General features: G+C 43.5%; 2 protein-coding genes across 3 annotated transcripts in view; both read right to left on the bottom strand.

Annotated features, from left to right (window-relative positions):
- Positions 1-28: 28 nt before the first annotated feature.
- pygl (phosphorylase, glycogen, liver) lies at positions 29-10,506 on the bottom strand. Its single transcript, XM_037071550.1, has 20 exons — positions 9,477-10,506; positions 8,830-8,931; positions 8,648-8,726; positions 8,279-8,382; positions 7,388-7,519; positions 6,742-6,853; positions 6,445-6,527; positions 6,204-6,341; positions 5,940-6,032; positions 5,235-5,381; positions 4,982-5,145; positions 4,765-4,879; positions 4,412-4,513; positions 3,359-3,506; positions 2,012-2,070; positions 1,761-1,902; positions 1,237-1,444; positions 1,008-1,142; positions 807-873; positions 29-686 (listed from the first exon to the last, which is right to left on the bottom strand). Exons 1-20 carry the CDS (start codon positions 9,846-9,848, stop codon positions 498-500), a joined length of 2,691 nt encoding a protein of 896 aa, XP_036927445.1. The 5' UTR covers positions 9,849-10,506; the 3' UTR covers positions 29-497.
- Positions 10,507-11,472: 966 nt separating this feature from the next.
- Positions 11,473-17,701, bottom strand: part of trim9 (tripartite motif containing 9) — a 37,571-nt gene continuing 31,342 nt past the window's right edge. For both annotated transcript variants that reach the window (XM_037071553.1, XM_037071551.1), the window contains 3 exons: positions 17,046-17,349; positions 16,388-16,550; positions 11,473-15,836 (listed from right to left, as the gene is read on the bottom strand). In XM_037071553.1, coding sequence (XP_036927448.1) covers positions 15,759-15,836; positions 16,388-16,550; positions 17,046-17,349 — 545 coding nt within the window. In that variant the 3' untranslated portion in view covers positions 11,473-15,758. The remainder of the gene's footprint in view (positions 15,837-16,387; positions 16,551-17,045; positions 17,350-17,701) is intronic.

Raw genomic sequence — 17,701 nt, 5'->3', positions numbered from 1 at the left:
AAACACAAAAAAGCACTAATGATGCACATTTTTTCTCACAAAAAAAAGGTTTTATTTCAACAAAAATACTGCAGATCACAGATTGAAATAAGTCTTAGAACTCCACCAGTCTTCCTGCAGTAAAGACAGACTGTCACTAAGAACAAATATGAAGTTGCAGAGATGTTATTAAAATGCATTTTAGTCAGCTGGTCCGTCATCCTGCTGAATTCCTGGAATGCAGACACTCCTACAGATCCTGAACTCCACATGACGTCTCCACACTGACTCCTCACTGTTTGCTTGTGCTAAAAGACTGTAACAGACAATTTCATAATGCAAACTCTTCGACTCGACAATAAAAACTGTGGAGAAAATGAGGAACCGCCGTGCAGATGTGATTTCTGAGAGAAGTTCTTAAAAAAGATCCAGTGATGTGAAACTCGAAGGTTAAAAGCAGAGAGAGAGAGAGAAAGTGATTTGTAAACATGAAGGCGGTCGTCATCGGTGAGACCGCCTCACATCTTCTTCAGGGCCCGGGCCGTTTCCTCGATGGCCTCTCTCGGCTCGTTCGGCGGCGGGATCTTCAGGTCGGTCGGCTCGACGCCCCACACCTCGGTGGCGTACTCTGTGATGGTTCTGTCGCTGGAGAACTTTCCTGTGGCGGCGATGTTCTTGATCACCATCTTCGTCCACTCCTTTGGATCCTTTCAGAGGAAAAGTAAAGATTATTAAGTTGAGGGGTTCATGTGCACTGTGCGTTTCTCAAACCTCGATACAAGACAGGGAAAAGAGAAATCAGGCTCCAGTTTGTTGGTCAGTGTTACCTGATACAGCTGGCTGACTTTCTCTTGGCATTTCATGTAGTCTTCAAAGTCCGCAAACACTTTGAAACTGCGGAGAGACGGGGGAGGATAAACAAATCAGGTCTGACAACTTGAGCTTCACAAAAAAATAGTGTGCAGACGTCTGACGTTGATCATGAGAAGAAAACCTTTCAAAACATGATGAGTGTGTTTGTTTCTCACCGGTCGTGTTTGAAGAGCATGTTCGTGACGTCTTTGAAAAGATCTGGATTTTTGGGGCTGAAGAATCCACTCGTGATCTGGTCCATCACCTGTTTCAGCTCCGGAAGCTTCTTGTAGTACGACATGGCATCATATCTAAACCAAAAAGAAAATCCCAATTCATACAGTTTTAGAAACATAAACAAGCTATAAAATCGTAGATACAAGGATTAAAATATGACTCCTTTACCCCTTTTTGTCCATCTCAGCCACGTCCTCCACCCTCATGCCGAAGATGAACAGGTTCTCCTCTCCGGCCTCCTCGGCCATCTCCACGTTGGCTCCGTCCATGGTGCCGATGGTCAGAGCTCCGTTCAGCATGAACTTCATGTTTCCTGTCCCCGAAGCTTCAGTGCCAGCTGTGGAGATCTGCTCGGACAGATCGGTCGCAGGTATCACTGAGAGAAAGAAAGAGAGAACGTTATATAATTTAAATTTTTTGTCGTACCTTTGCCGAGGAGGTGATGTTTTTGGTTGGTTTGTCGGCAGGATTGCACATAAACTACTGAACAGATTTCCACCAAACTTGGATGGAGGATGGGTCTCACACAGAACAGACGTCACTCACTTCTGGTGCAGATAAAAATCAAGGGACAGATCCAGGAACTGTTTCTTTCCTCATACCAGACCTTAACTACAACGTGCACATTGTTTTCTCAGCATACCAAATGTAAAGTGTCAACGTAACGTTAAAGGAAGCTGACTGAACGGTACCTTTCTCTGCCAGAGAGACTCTGTAGTTCTCCAGGAAGATGACCTTCAGCTTGTCTCCCACCACGGGGTCATTATTCACCACAGCGGCCACTGAAGTGATCAGCCTGATGATCATCTTGGCCATGTGATACCCAGGAGCAGCCTGCAGAGGGCGACAGAGAACAAACAAAACAAACCAACATCACACCTCTTCTCTGTCTGTTTATTGGACTTCATTTGTGTTGCTGTGTCTGCTTTGTTTGAGCTTGTACCTTCCCGCCGATAATCACTGTTCGTGGTACAAAAGGTGCGGACGGGTTCTTTCTGATGCCTTTGGGGAACAGAAACAACGTTAAAAATGATGAAAAACATGTAGCTCTCGTTCTGATCTTCAGTTTTTATGCAACACCTCAAACTCTGCCAAGAAGGCCAGCATTACTTCACTGTCGACACTGAGACTGTTTTTTTTTTCCGTAGTGCATCTGATCTGATAATGAAGCTGCAAGCTGAGGACCTGCGAGAAGTCTGTTTCTCAAACTCGAGGCTCAGTCGTCCTTGTCCACCTCCCACTCTTTCTATTCTGACGATCTGTTTTCTGAAGGGACTCGTGCAGACTGTCGTATGAAGTCTTTAGTTTCTTGGCAATTTCTTGCATGGAGCAGCCTCAATTTCTCAAAAACAAGAACAGACTGATGGGATTCAGAAGAAAAATACATTTTGTCAGGCCATTTTGAGACTGCAATTGAACCCACAAATGCCCCAGATAATCAACTCGCCTAAGAAAAAACAACTTTATCGCCTCTTTGGTCAACGTTTCTACAAACCACAGGTACGTCCGAGGGTGACACTTCTACCGAACGTGGCACATCATGTTCACATGCTTACTAGCAACCTTTCACATCAGGAGTTGAAGGGGATGGTTGAAGCACTGGGCTGCCAAACAGGTGACTGCAGTTCAAGTCACACAACCAGACATCTGGGGAAATTTCCGTTCTTCTGGCTATTCCAGCTCCACAGGAAATCCAGATCTCCATCCGTGATCGTGTTGAATAAAACTGGTATTTTAAGCTTTCCTAACTTGAACCAAGTGGTTTTTGTGCATAAACCTAACCAGAGCATGAGCACAGTGCTGTGACACTAGAGAAATACAACATTCAGTTTTAATCAACAGTGATTTTGCAGAAACTTACTTATTCTGCTGATCAACTAAATGTTATCTGAGTTGAAATAAATTGTGGGTTTCTTTTTTAAAAAATAGGACATTTCTAAGTGAACCCTAACTTTTGAGCAGTGGTGTATGTTGCATATCTGCTGGTGATTTTCCCACGACAAGAAAAAGGCTTCAGGTGCAGGGAGAGTAAATTGCATGTTGCACAAAAGAGACCTGCTGACGAAAATGATTTCCTCTTCACGGCCTGAGTGGAAAATTCCTGCTCTCTGTAACAGCGGACGCATCTCGTTCTGAGCGTTTGTTTCGACTCGCTCCGAGCACCAGTCAGGTGGGAACTGTTTGCATCAGCACATGTCAGATTGTGTCACGCCGCTCGACATCAGCAGAGCCGTGCGGTTTGCTTACGAAACCTTCTGGCACCAGAGCAACAGTGAGTGATTTCACATACGGTTGTACATGGCGATGATGTGCAGACAGTTGAGCAGCTGCCGCTTGTACTCGTGGATTCTCTTCACGTGGACGTCAAACATGGAGGACGGGTTGATTTTCACGTTGTACTCTTTCTCCAGGTACTGAGCGAACTTCACCTTGTTGTCCTGTGAGAAAAATCATAAAAAATGTGATGAGACAACAGAGGTGTTGCTGACTGCTGAGTCACAGATTCAACCTGTCCGGACACGAACTCACTTTAAAGCCGCAACATTACAGCGCTTGAATAAATCAGAATTTAATGTGTGTGTCTGCTTTGACCTGCAGGACTAACAAACAACTAAGAGAAGGCTTTCACTCATGTTTTTGAAATGCACAGCTTCAGGGTTCAGAACAAAATGTTCACTATGTTTGTGCGGCAACATCCTGCAGTCAAGACTCCTCTAAACGATTTATCAATACATTTAAACTCCTTTAGTGTCAAACAAAGCTTCTAAATCTGTTGATAAACCTTCTTTATTCAGCTGTTTTTTAAGCACCTGGACATTACTCACTGTTTTTGTGTTATGTTGTTTCTGTTTTCTTCTGTAAAAGTAACATCCTTCCTATCCTAAAGTATAATCAGCCAAGAAAGTTGATTTTAATTTATTCTACATGTGTTATCAGATCGTTAAAGGAACAGTTCACCCAAAAATGAAAATTCAGTTGTTATCTCCTCGTATCTCATCTGCTTCAGGTGTTTGGGAGAACGCTGCAACACTGTTTTGCTGTAAAGCTCCAGCAAATGTTTAGACAACTGCGAAACTTCACCTGAGCTGATGTTAACATGAGTAGATACTGACTCAACTCAAGAAAAATAGAAAAACACAAAGTTCTCAAGCACAAATGTATGTTCATATTTTAGATTTCTCAATTATCTTTGCTGTTTTTGTAAACTCTTTGGGCCTTCCGAAAAAAAAAGAGAAACAATCTGAGTAGTTCAGGGGAAAAGTAGTATAAAGTACCTCAACATTGAATATAAAGTACCTCACTGCCACATTTAAATTTAGTAAATATAACGCTGTTACTTTACCTGCTTCACTTTAGAGACGTCACGGATGAAGGCGGCGTCGTCAACAAAGTCGTTGAGCTTCTGCAGCTGGCTGAGGTCCTTCACATAATCCTCCCCGATCACCTAAAAGAGATGTTAAAGTGTGGATCAATAAAACACGTGCACAACAAACAGTGTTTACTACTCTCCACCTCAAACGCCGTATATCTGGAACGCTGACTGGATTACAGGCTGTTAAAGACTCGAGCTTCGATCATGGGACAGCTGGGGAATATATCGCGGACGACTCGGGAGTCTTAACGGCTGTACTGTAGCTGTAACGTCTCTAATCGGCTCTCCATCATTTATTGATCGCTCAGGCGGCTCGAACAGACCTCAGCTATGAGCTCAGCCAGTCCGGGGTTGCAGAGCAGCAGCCAGCGTCTGGGGGTGATGCCGTTTGTCTTGTTCTGAAACTTCTCTGGTTCTAGTTCGCTGAAGTCGTTGAAGCTGTCGAAGAGAAAAAAAAACAACAAAAAACACAAATGTTAATGAGGAAGATCTGCATCTGCATGATCTGATGCGTGCTGCAGTTTCAGGCAGAGGGCTTACACTTGAGTCTTTATGATGTTGGAGTGTATCTCAGCGACTCCGTTGACGGCGTGAGATCCCACGATGCACAGGTGCGCCATGTTCACCCTCTTGCATCCATCTTCTTCGATCAGAGACATTTTCCTCAGTTTGTCCATGTCTCCCGGAAAGGCGGCTGCGATCCTCTGTCGCGGCAGATTCAGATTGACGTGTCAGAGACGTGTTCAGTCAGTGAGAATCTGTATTTTTGTGACGTCTAAGCAGGTGTACGTACATCGAGGTGGGCCTGGTTGATCTGGTAGATGATCTGCAGGTGTCTGGGCAGGAGGGTCTCCAGCAGCTCTACAGGCCAGCGCTCCAGAGCCTCGGGGAGGACTGTGTGGTTGGTGTAGGCGAAAGTGCGCTTAGTGAGGTCCCAGGCCTGCAGGATGAACATCACACTTCAGCTCACAAGCAACAAAATGCAACTTTCTACAGAGAAACAGCTGATTGCCGAGTCACAGTCACAGGTTGGCGATGGACATTTAGACTCAACAACTTTAAAGACTGAACAATACAAGTCTAAATCCTTCCTTCATTCATGACGTTATCCTTTCTGTGCTAATTTACATTACATTACTTTTATATTTTATTTCTTAAGCTGAATGGCAACTTTCTCTGTTGCACATGAACATTACGCAACGCAGAAAATGTCTGTTTCATCCGACTCTGTGGGTTTAAACAACCTTTGTGTTACTTCTAGTTGTGCTTTATTTCCTTATTTAGGCCTGTTGCACTTTCTACTGAAGCTCAGAATCAGGAGTGCCTAAACTTTTTCTTTGGAGGACCAAAACTCAAGAACTCCTTGTATTGTTATGAGGCAAAAATATTACTGGGATCCCAAAGCAAAGTGTCCCTCTGCCCACCATGCTCAGATCATGAAAAACCTGGAGCCCTGAAGTGGTTTCAGTCAAATCTACCAGGTCCGACTCTCACTCACAGTGTCCCAGTCGAGTTTCTCGATGTCCACAAAGATCCTCATCAGCTCGGGGATGGCCATGGCTGGGTGGGTGTCGTTCAGCTGGATGGCGACCTGGAAGACATGAAACCCTGCAGTGAAACAGTGATCACGTTCGTACTGATGTCACACAACAAGGAAGACTGTTGTACGAGGTGAAGGTCTGTGATTTTACTGCTTTGTTTTCAGCTTCTCAACTCCTTTGCTTTTCGTATTTATCGATAAATGACTGAATTTGAAGTTTACTTTTTCTGGGAAGCTCTCGAAGGAGGTTCGGCCGGGGACGCCCTTCTTGGTGGTCTTGAAGCGGCGGATGATGTCTTGGAGTGTGGCCGCCACGACAAAGTACTCCTGCTTCAGTCGCAGTTCTTTTCCTTCGAAGAACTACAGAGACCACAGAGTCAGAAAAGACCTGGATGTAAAGTACTAGAGAATGTTTTCTAGAGTTAACATCAACGTGTGCTGCAGGACAAAATATCAAACTTACGTTGTCGTTGGGGTAGAGAACACGGGAGATGTTCTCTGCCAGGTTTCTGTCCAGAACAGCCTGGATGTAATCTCCCACATTAACTACAGATAATAAAGTGCGTTTAAGTTAATACTACACATGCTTTATATCATAGAGTTTGATTGAGCTTTGCAGAAGAAGAAGAGTTTTGCATCACAGACGCCGTTTTGCAAGGTGCCAGTGTTGCAGCAGTTACCGTCTTTCTTGTCAACTCGTTCTGTCGACAAGCTAAAAAGGAAAGTGAGTTTTTAACATGAAGAAAATGCTCCGACTTACAGTCCCTCAGGTTGAAGTCGTTGGGGGCCCGGGCGGACCACAGCCTCATGGTGTTCACAGTGTTGTTCATGTAGCCGGGGATGGGCGTGTCGTACGGCATCGCCAGAACCACCTGCATCGACCAACAGTGCAAACAGTGAGTCAGCAGGAAAACACGGCAGCACAATGTGGAAACTGAGGAGGGACAATAGAGATCATACTGACAAACTGTGAAGGGAAATTCAAACTTTCTAAGACTGTTTTTTTCAGTAGATTTGCAAAAACACTGTGGTAGTTTCTGCCACTTTTTTTTAAACAGTTTTGCATAACTTAGTCATGGTTGGGTATAGCTTTGTGGCTGTCTTGCATTACTTTATGGTCATTTTGTGTCACTTTTTAGTTGTTTTGCATCAGCGTTTGGTTGGTTTGTGTGACTTTGCAATCATTTTGTTTCACAATTTCATAGTTTTGCATAACTTTGTTGTAATTTCTGTCACTTTTTATAGTTTTGTGTCTCCCTTTTGTAGCTGTTTGCTTTACTTTCTGGTCATTTTTTGTTGCTTTTAAGTAATTCTGCATCACTTCATGGTCATCGTGTCAATTAGTAGTGGTTCGGAGTCACTTTTTTGTCGTTTCCATCAGTCTGTGGTCAATTGGTCTTCGGTACCTGAGTGTCGACCCATTTGGATCCATCCCTCGTCTCCTCCACCCGTCCGTAGAAGTGAACCGGCAGCATGTACTCTGGACGTGCTTTCTCCCACGGGTTTCCATGCCGCAGCCAATCATCTGCCTCCTCCACCTATAATGGATCAGTCCAAGGCAGAGACAAGATGTTTTCAAATGATATTACAAAGTGTATCAGTGGTGGAGAGAGAGAGAAATCAGTCCGCTTTTTATATTGAGGTGTGAATAAAGGAACTCCCTCCTGTAATTGATCAAACTGTCATTAAGATGCTGCATCATGCACAGTCAGCTGCGTGATTAGATTAGATTTGGTGTGAATAACGTGCACCAACTCGCCCTATATTTGCTGTCAGATAGCAGCGGGGACTGAACCGATCCTGTAGGTTCATCCACCCCGGTGAGAAAACACAGAGCTTCAATTCAGTCCAGTGTTCAGAAGTGCATGTTTACAGGTGCCGAACAGCAAACAGCCAGAAGAATTCAAAAGGGCAAAAAGCCTTCGGTCTGGGGATCTCTTATCGCAACGTACGCAATGTTTATTTGGCTTCTTCATTGAAAACCAACCAGCACCAGCTTGTGCCCCTTCAGTGGTGCTTAAGGTTAGCAGACCACACGCTAAGTGACTGTTAATGATTAGCCTGTGATGTATTCTGACCTCATTCATGTCCACTCTAGCCCTGACAACCAAATCCTGACTTTCGAAGTAAAAGATAAGACAAGCGATCCATGAACTCTAAAGAGCAGAAGTGATGTGTGTTATGCCGTCATTTAAAGACTGTATTTTAGAAGTTAGAGGCAGTTAATCAGCAGCTAATTGTGTTTTGATGAACTGTAATCTGTAGAAAGTGTGTTTTTTTTTTTTAACATTTTTTACCTGCCAGCCGTCTCTTATCTTCTGGTTAAAGATTCCATATTCATATCGAATGCCGTAACCGTACGCTGCCAGACCGAGCGTGGCCATCGAATCCAGGAAACATGCTGCGAGGAGGAGAAATAAGACATAAAATCAAAATACTCTGATATCACTGAAATGACGTGTTCACGTTCATGGTGTCAGTGGGGGAAGTGCAGCGTTCATTTAGTCATTCACACAGTCATTTCCCTCAAATGTTCAGCACAGACAAAGAGGTATTTCATCGACAACTGCCGACGCATGTTGTAATAACAAAAGGAGTTGTGTTGTAATGGCGAGATGTCTGTAGCACAAAACTCAAAGCAGATCCTTTGACTTTTTTTTTTTTACCTGCCAGCCTGCCGAGGCCTCCGTTCCCCAGGCCGGCATCCTCCTCCATCTCCTCCAGCTCCTCCATGTCCAGGCCGAGCTACGGACGACAGGAACATTAAAACCAGCTGTTGATATTTTCATGACAAAAATAAAAAAGTGTGTGTGTGTGTATCAGAAGTTGAGTCTCTGCCCCGTCTGACCTGGTAGATGGCTTCATCGCAGGCGTTCTGCAGCCCGAGGTTAATCATGGTGTTCTGCAGCGTCCTGCCCATGTAGAACTCCAGAGAGAGATAATACACCCTCTAGACATGCAGACAGAAACACAACTTCATTAGAAACTTTATATTTACAGTATGAACCTATGACTTTGTGAGCGTGCAGAGCTGAGCGGCAAATGAATGAAACTGGGACAAGCAAAACGCATTCCTGCACAAAATAAACATGATGCACCACCTAAAAGGGCTGCGCTCTCTGGAAACCTGGGAAGTCTTACGCAACAGAAATACTTGCACAAAAACGACTTCCTATTAAAGACGTGTGAGAGAATGAGCTCTTTGTCACACATTCACAGCTTCCTTTTACAGCAAACAAGGTAGAAGATATTTGAAATGCAGTCGAAGTGAGCAGAAAATCATGTGTTTGCATGTGTTATACCAGAGAGCAACTTCTAAATGACATCTTAAAGTGACATTTATCAGTTTCTGGACAATCTAAAACATATTTCAGACCTTTGCAAGTCTCTCAAACATGTCAGCAACATGTTCTTTTACACTCTAAAGTCTAAGTGGGCTGTATGTCAGCAGTATGAGGTGTGTTTTAGTGTCATGTTGGAGCCTCTGGTCTTTACCTTTGGGTCTGCCTCATAGTAAAACTGCTGTGTTCTGATCCATCTCCCCACCAGGTGATCTCTCACAGTGTGAGCCAGGGCAAAGTAATAATCCCTGGGTGTTGCAATGTTTCTGTCTTTCACCAGGGTGAAGTGCAGGTGGCGGTTGAAGCCCTTCTTCAGCTCGGCCACATTCTCCACTCCCACGATCCCCCTGATGCTGATCTGCTTGCGCTTCTCCTGGTCGGTGAGAGGCGTCGCCATGCTTGCTTGTGGGGCAGGTGAGGTTTTCGTGCTGTGGTTCCCTGGTGCGGTGCCGGCTGGGAGTGAAGCTGAGAGCGAAGGTGGCGTCACTTTTTCATGCAGCAGTCTCCTCCTTCTGCTGCGTTTCATTGGTGGGTGCAGGGGGAGGGTGTTTCCTCTGCTGAGCAGCAGGAAAAGGTGCACAGAGAGACTACAGAGTGAAAGTTAAAGGGTAACTCCACCAAGTTTAAACAATAATAAGTGGAGTAGTACTGCATGTCCTGCAAGTCCACTCTGGGAAAATATTTCTATCCATTATTTATGCCAAATTCCACATCCGTCGGTCGGTTAATTTTATTTACAGCAATTATTTTTCATTCAGCGGTTGGCATGTGTAGCGGGTCGTCCATTCATTGCAGTGTTGGGTCCCAGCCATGCCTTTCTTTTTCTTTCTTTTTTTTTGCATGGTGGTTCATTGGCATTGTTATGTGTGAATGAGAGACAAAGTTTAGAGCACTTTGGATAAAAGCACCATATAAATGCCCTCCAGTGGCCTTGATCCAAAAAAACGCAGAATCCCCAGCGGGATGTATGTCGGTGGCAGCGTCATGCATCTCTGCAGGACGCCCTGAGGGTCGAATGAGTGCAGAGAGATCCTGGAGCCTGATGCAACCCGCAGGAAATCTGTAACTTAGAGGAAGAACCTCAAGCGGCAAAACAACAATGTTCAGATCCTGCAGTTGAGCAGAAGCCTCTACAGAAACTTGTCCTATCTCCCATCTCAGAATATCTTATCTTAAGAAATCCGAACCAGAACTTCTTCAAACACACTCGTCCTGTCACGCCTGCATCAGTGTTTAGTTTTTGCATGAGACTGCCTGTGTCTATAAAAAACCACTGTCTCGCTCCACTTGTCAAACTTGAACAAACAGGAATTCAGTGTCTCAGTGAGTATCAGTCATATACCAATTAACACATGGACAGCTAGATTTGAAGCTGACTGGCTGACAACAGTGTGAACGTCTTCAACAGGCCAACAGCAGCACTACAATCTCAATATTTCATTGCTACTTTTGGCTTATTTTGAATTTAGGATATTACTTCGGAGTTCGGACAGCTCCTTCAGTAACTTTAAGTGAGTTAGCTGATTTGTATTTCTATCAAAAAAGATGAAACAACATCATCGTTCCCTTTATCGCAGGAAAATCTGAGCAACTCAGCAGGATCTTTAATAAAAACATCACATCAAACCTGCCAACACACTGAGGCAGAAACACGTCCATGCTAAGGACAGAAGCACCTCACACATGACTTATCACCCATCTACAATGTTGCACTGTGTTCCCTCCCCAGACAGCTTAACAACCATTCACACCTGTGCTCACCTGGTCTCAGAGACCTGCACGGAGGCCGGTTTGACCAACGAGACACAAGTGGCCCTAACGACTCTGAAACTCAAAGCTGGCACATGTCCTTAACGACTCTGTCAGGTCACACCCACACAGAGTCTGACAGCCCGCCAACTCCTCTCTAATTAGTTAGGACTGAAGAAGCCTCTTGGAGGCCTGGATGACTGCAAGATGAAAACATGTTTCCGTTTTTTAACCAGAAATACTAAATGTCATCCTAAACTGAGTTAGACTGAGGCAGTTCTGTAATGAGGTTATGAATTTAGATCATGTTGTGGCAGGTTTATTTTCACTCTGACATATTTTCTGTGTAAAAAAAACCACCACAAACACGCAGAACCAGAGACACTCCAGGCAACATGGGACCTTGTTGACACCTATTTATTGAATATTCACACATACAAAAACACAGAGGCTCATATTACACTTCAGATCATCATAATAATAGCAGTAATATGGTAATGGTAAGACATATAATCATAACAACCATAATAATCATACCGTGTTAAAATCATAGTCGTAGCCACGTTCATTTTATATTCATAAAATTCTTCCATAGACATATTTCAGTTTCACTGTAAAATAATAATATCGAGTGATGACATTCCACCGCGGATCAAACAGGGCAAATAAAAAGAATCACTTTGGAGTTAAAATGAGGTTATAATGCAGGTAACACACACCCTCACACACTCACACACACACACACACATATATGTATGTACATTTGGAGATGTAGCACCCAGTGTCGCCCAGCGACTGTGAGTACATTTTTAATAATTAATAAAAGTTTGACGAGGCTGTATCATAGACTTTAAAATCATCCCCGGGTCTCTAGTTCGATATCATTTAAGTGTATTTGGCTGGTTTAGAAACAAATAAATGTTACAATCACACAGTTTTAACGTCAGAAATGTTGTTTTTCCGTCAGAGAAGTTCGGTTAACTTCACATACTCACTCATGAGAGGATGAATTTGTAAACTAAAGTGTGTGTCAGCTTCTCTCGGACATAAGGAAAAATCCCTTTAATGAACTGTTTTTGCTGAATTAAAGCCATTTTGTTTATTTGTCCTGGAATCTGAGGTTGTGTAACGCTGTGATAAAGGCTGCTCTTGTCTCAGCATGAGTCAAAAGAAGCTCCGGCTCTCTCAGTGACCCTCGGCTGAATGAGCCGCTTTTGTGGTCTCGTATTATAATTACGGCCGGACAAAAGGCTCACCTTGGAAAAAAAAAAAACACCAATTAAATGTTGCATAAATCGAAGCTTGAATCCAGCCTTGCAGGAAAGGCCGTGCAACGTGCTGATCACTGCAGTGGTCTGGTTTTTGTTTATCATCGTCAGCACACATGCACATAACATACTGAAATCTATATAGGTCACTGTTAGCATCCATTTTAGCATCCAAGTGAGCAGCCATCAGTCCCAGAGGATTCACAATCAATACTCCCCGGAGGGACGAGAGAGGAAAGAAAGGTGTTAGAAAAGTTGTCATACCAGACTGTAACGCTCCCTTCAATACTGCGGTTGTTGTATCAATAACAAACATGACTACTGTTGAGTTTGCACTTTTGCTGATAGAAAAAAAAATACGTAGCAGCAGGTGAAGTCAGGCATCACAGATGTTACAGTCGACTCTGCTGAAGCGATGAATCTAGTTTGTAGCAAAGTTTTTAGTAAATCTTTTGGGTAGTGAAGGAGGGAAAAGGCACACCCATGAAGCTGAAACACAGGATAGCACCTCATGTGAATGCTAGACACGTTTACCGTACGTCTCAGAGCGGTGATGCACTGGGAACGATTTTAGGGCAACTTGAGGTGCGACAACTTCCTCGAACATTTTGGCTTTAAGTTCCTGTTACCAGAAAACATTTTTAGCCATGCCAGCAGCTTATCAACTATAACAATATCAACACTATCTCAATTCCTACTTCTTGGATTGGCATATAATGCTGTACTGACAGGATGAATCCTGATGACTTTTGCACCAAGCACCATCCTGAAGTTCACATTTGTGTTTTTTTATCTAGATGTCTCAACAGCTGTTGGATGGATCGCTGTGAAGTTTGGTAAAGACATTCATGTTCCCCTCAGGATTCACTGTAGTGACTTTGGTGATGACTTAATTTGTGAGGACAAAACACTTTAATTTGTCCAATACTTTGGTTTCTTCTGAGACTACAGACCTTCCCGTCAGCCTCAGTTGAGCTTTGTGCTAACTAGCAAATGTTAGCATGCTAACAGGCTAAGTGGAATATTAATAGTAACCTTTATTCATGCTTGATATTAGCCATAACCATGTTCGCACTAGTACAGCACAATTTTCTGGTGCTTTATACTTTTACTCCACATTTTTCAAGCATACTGTACTTATTTTACTCCGCTACATTTTTTTTCAGGTTGCAAAATGCCTTTTGGGTACATTTATTAGCATTTGTTAGCATGCTAAAGTACGAAGGTGAACATGGTAGAGATTACACCTGCAAAACATGAACAATTTTAGCGATTTCAATGTAAGCATGTTAGCATGCTAGTATTAGCGTTAGCAGCTCAAAGCACTGCTGTACCTCGTGCACTGCTGGCATGGCTTAGCCTTGGAAAAACATCCTGTTTCATGTTGTTGCATGTTGAGGAGGCTGTTGCCCAAATTCGATGTGACAGAAACATCCCAGTGCATCATCACCTTTCCTGTTGCTTTAGCAGGACATAAACTTGTTCTCGCGATTACTGTAAAAGCCTCTTCGGTTCATGAACAAACTCCAAAACTACATTTTTTTTCTCTTTTTTTTTTAAAGCGACAAAAAAGATTCAGTTTCGTTCTTCCGGTAATAACTATACATCAAATAAAGGAACAATGAAGAATTCTCATTGAAAAACTCTGAACATCAATAACTTATTTAGCTATACACACCTCTCTGCGATAGATCATTTCAATAACAATGTTACAAAACTACCAGGATTCAGTCACCTACGGTAAAAAAAGCCAGAATGAAGCGAGCTGCTGTAGCACCTTATTCAAGAAGCTTCACAGTCTTTAACCCACTTTTCAACACTCATCAATACACAGAATCTAAGCTTTTATGATACATTAGAACCAAAAACCTGCCCCATCGGTTTTTGTAGAGCTGCACCACAGAGAAAGGCTGCGCTAAGGCCTCGCTTCCAGTAGCATATAACACGCTGATGCTGTATTATTAGTACTTTTTTTTTTTTAAAGACGATACAGAAGGGTCACATGAGCTAAGCCACTATGAAAAGCGTCTCATGTACACGGACGAGAATACGACAGTGAGGCGGCTGAGAGTCGGACTATTGCTCTTGTCCAGGGATCGTTGTGGCTGCTGACCCGTCTCAACCCCCCCCCACCCCTCCCATACAAGACCATCTCTCATGACCCCCTGATGACTTAAATGTGTAAGGGATCACAGCAGGAACAGAAATGTAGAGAATGTTGTGTTTTGCAAGAAAGGATAAGATATAGTGAACTGAAAGTTGGCTACTTTTTTTACAAAAAAAAAAAAAAACGTATTTCCTTTTAGGAAATGTGCTTCTTTCTTTAATGCTGAGAGTTTTGATAAGAGGAGCGACACCTCTTTAATGGCTTTATGCTTAATATGAAGCTACATCCATCAGGTGGTTTGTTTAGCTTAGCTTAATGACTTGAAACAAGGGGAAACAGCTAGCCAGGTGCATGCTAAGGTAACAAAATGGGCCTGTCGGCACCTACATATACTTTTCTTTGTGCTTGTAAAACCAGAACATTTGTACATTTTAAACAAATTAGATATGCATGTTTAATAATTCAGCTTTTGAGGTGTTGGTAGACACATTTTATACCTTGAGACAGAGCCAGACTAGCTGTTTCCTATCTTTATGCTAAGCTAAGCGAACTGACCGCTAACGGGTTGCTTCATATTTTAGATACAGACATGGGAATGGTGTCATTCCCCTAGAAATATTCAGTTTCAAACACTCAAACATGAACTAAAATTATTAACAAAATGAAATATGTCAAAGATATTTTTGTTTCGTGTTGCAGAGATATCTACTGACGTTAGCATGCTAATCAGTCAGCCCTGGGACCAAAAACCTCTTTCTCCCAGCGGTCCAATGCTCCACCAGCACTCCGCCACTGGTCCCACTAGCTGCACGGCTAACTGAGCTAACAAGCTAACAGTAGCTACAGTCATGGATGTAGCCCATGAACAGAACACAGCTAGCAGCAGGTAGCAGTTACTCTGGTGATTTGCCGTCCCCTGTATGTTTGGAGTTGGTGGTCAGTTCTTACATTTTGCACCTTTAAGCACATATTATGATCACGACACATAATTTCAAGTCCGTCAGCTTGAGATCATAATTATTCTCCACCCTCCTCCACTATCGGTATGTCAAAACACCAGGTACAGATTGCAAAGCGCTGTACATTCTGACATTGTCCTGCGGATGGTCCATGTGTCCAAGGTTTAGGCATGGTGTCGGCATGGCTCAGCGCTGGATGGGGCCTGTTACAGAGAGTCGTGGGGTCAGTCGGTCAGGGGGACAAGAGGAGGTGGGGAGGGAGAGAGTGGGGTCATAGTTTATTGACTGGCAGGATGCACCCTGGGAAATCCTGGAGAGGTTTTCCCCAGCCGGGTGTAGGTGGTTGTCAGTCTTCAGCACACAGAGCCAGCGGGATCTGCCTCCCCCGGAGTGTAGAAATCAGGGATGGGTAGTCCAGTGTGCAGTGTAACCTGAAGAAAAACACATTTAAATATGTGGTTTAATAAATCATGGCGGGGCTGCTTGGTTTGCTTCCTGCCTGCAGGTGGAGCTGTGGGACTAGTTGGTCGGCGAGCGGAGTGTTTTGTCTTGGAGGCGCGTCTCTTTCATCACCCGGAGACAGCATTTAAAATGAGAGAACTGGCTGAGAGCAATAAGAAATTCAAAGCTGCTAACTGTTGTTGAGTCTTTGAAGCCTCTTCTCTTTCAAGGTTTAAATCCCTTTGAGCTCATATTTGTGTAAAACTTGCAAAAGCAGTTCTAATGAATAATAACTGTACTCGTGTGATTCTTTATTGATCTACGAGTCAGAACCTCTGTTGATGCCTGCAGCGGTGCTGAGGGAGGGCGAATCTTTAGCACAGTGATTCAAGGCCGGCTAATAAACAGCTCACATGTTGACCGAATTAAACATGAAAGTAGCTCGAATAGTATTATATCTAATCATGAGGGCCGTAAGTGAAGATTTAGTTTGATAGTAAACATAGTAGAAATACTTTATGCACTGAACATCGGCGTGTACCTGGACATTTCGGTTGATGCTGATGGCCGGGTAGTAGACGCCCTCCAAGCCTTCGAAAGCCACCGGACCCTGCTGCTCATCGTTGATGAGGAAGATGACGATCCCGCGCGAGAAGTCCAGCAGGACCCCGATCGTAGAACCTTTGCTGATGCCGCCGTCCGTCCTGCACGGTCAGAAATTAAATGAAGAGATATTCATGTAAGATAGATGCTTCTGTCAGCGACATCCTGCAGTTGCTCTCCCATTCTGTAATTGTACATTTACCCTCTTGAATTAAGATGTAGGATACTGTAAGCAGGGGGTTAGTTAAAGATTCAGTGACATGTAAAAATTGTTGAAAGGACACATCGACTTTTAAAATCAGTATTAAACATTGTTAATGTCATTCCTATTTGCAATAAAATAAAAAGACAAGGTATTTCTCATTACTGATCAATGAAATCTTGATAAAGATGAGATTTACTGATCCTGAGGGAAATTGTTGTGCCAGAGATCTTTAAAAAAATATACAATAATGTACAATAGAAAAAACTGTGGGTTTCACACACTGGGCCTAAGCATAAAATTAAATATACATGAAATATACAAAGTATACAACATGAATATCTGCATCAGTACCAGACATCACTGATCACTTGAGCATTACTTTGATTCTCACCTGTTGGTGTGCGAGTTGTTGTGCATGAACCAGGAGCGGTTGTTGTCCACGTACATGGCCCAGGCCTTGTCGTCCTTCCCCAGCATCACGTCCTTCAGGACGTCACCCCGGGCGATCCCGAAGGCCGGGTCCGGGTGGTTGTCGTAGCGGTCGATGGTCATTTCCCAGTAATGAACGCCGCGGGAGAAAGCGGAGTTGCCCAGCACCACCCTGTCGTCGTAGCTGTTGCACGTCACCGTCAGGTTGTCGTTGGAGAGGATGATGTCCGGGTGAGCGGAGGCGGGGTCGAAGGTGAACCAGGCGACTGTGGGATAGATGTACGCTGAGTTTAACACCGATAGTTTCACCGACAGAAACACCTGAGACACTGACGATGAGTTTACAGAGGTGACATGAATCTAGAGGCTGGAGGTTGGATGAGGTGAAGCTACACTGTAAAAGATAACTACATGAGAGAAGACGAGAGGAAGAAGATTCACTAAAACCAAAATGATTAATCATTATTCTTAGCGTTACACTATACAACTTCACTTACATATGATAACTTAATAATTATAATCTTAATTATCTTAATATTATAACACCTCTGTCGGACAGTCTGCAAATAATAAATGACGTTGTTTTAACCTGCTGGGCGCCCCAGGCGGGTGGGGCTT

This window comes from Acanthopagrus latus, chromosome 16 (genome assembly GCF_904848185.1).
Source record: "Acanthopagrus latus isolate v.2019 chromosome 16, fAcaLat1.1, whole genome shotgun sequence".
Lineage (NCBI taxonomy): Eukaryota > Metazoa > Chordata > Actinopteri > Spariformes > Sparidae > Acanthopagrus > Acanthopagrus latus.
Note: the sequence above shows the minus strand (reverse complement) of the source record. Positions and strands in the feature narration are given on the sequence as shown.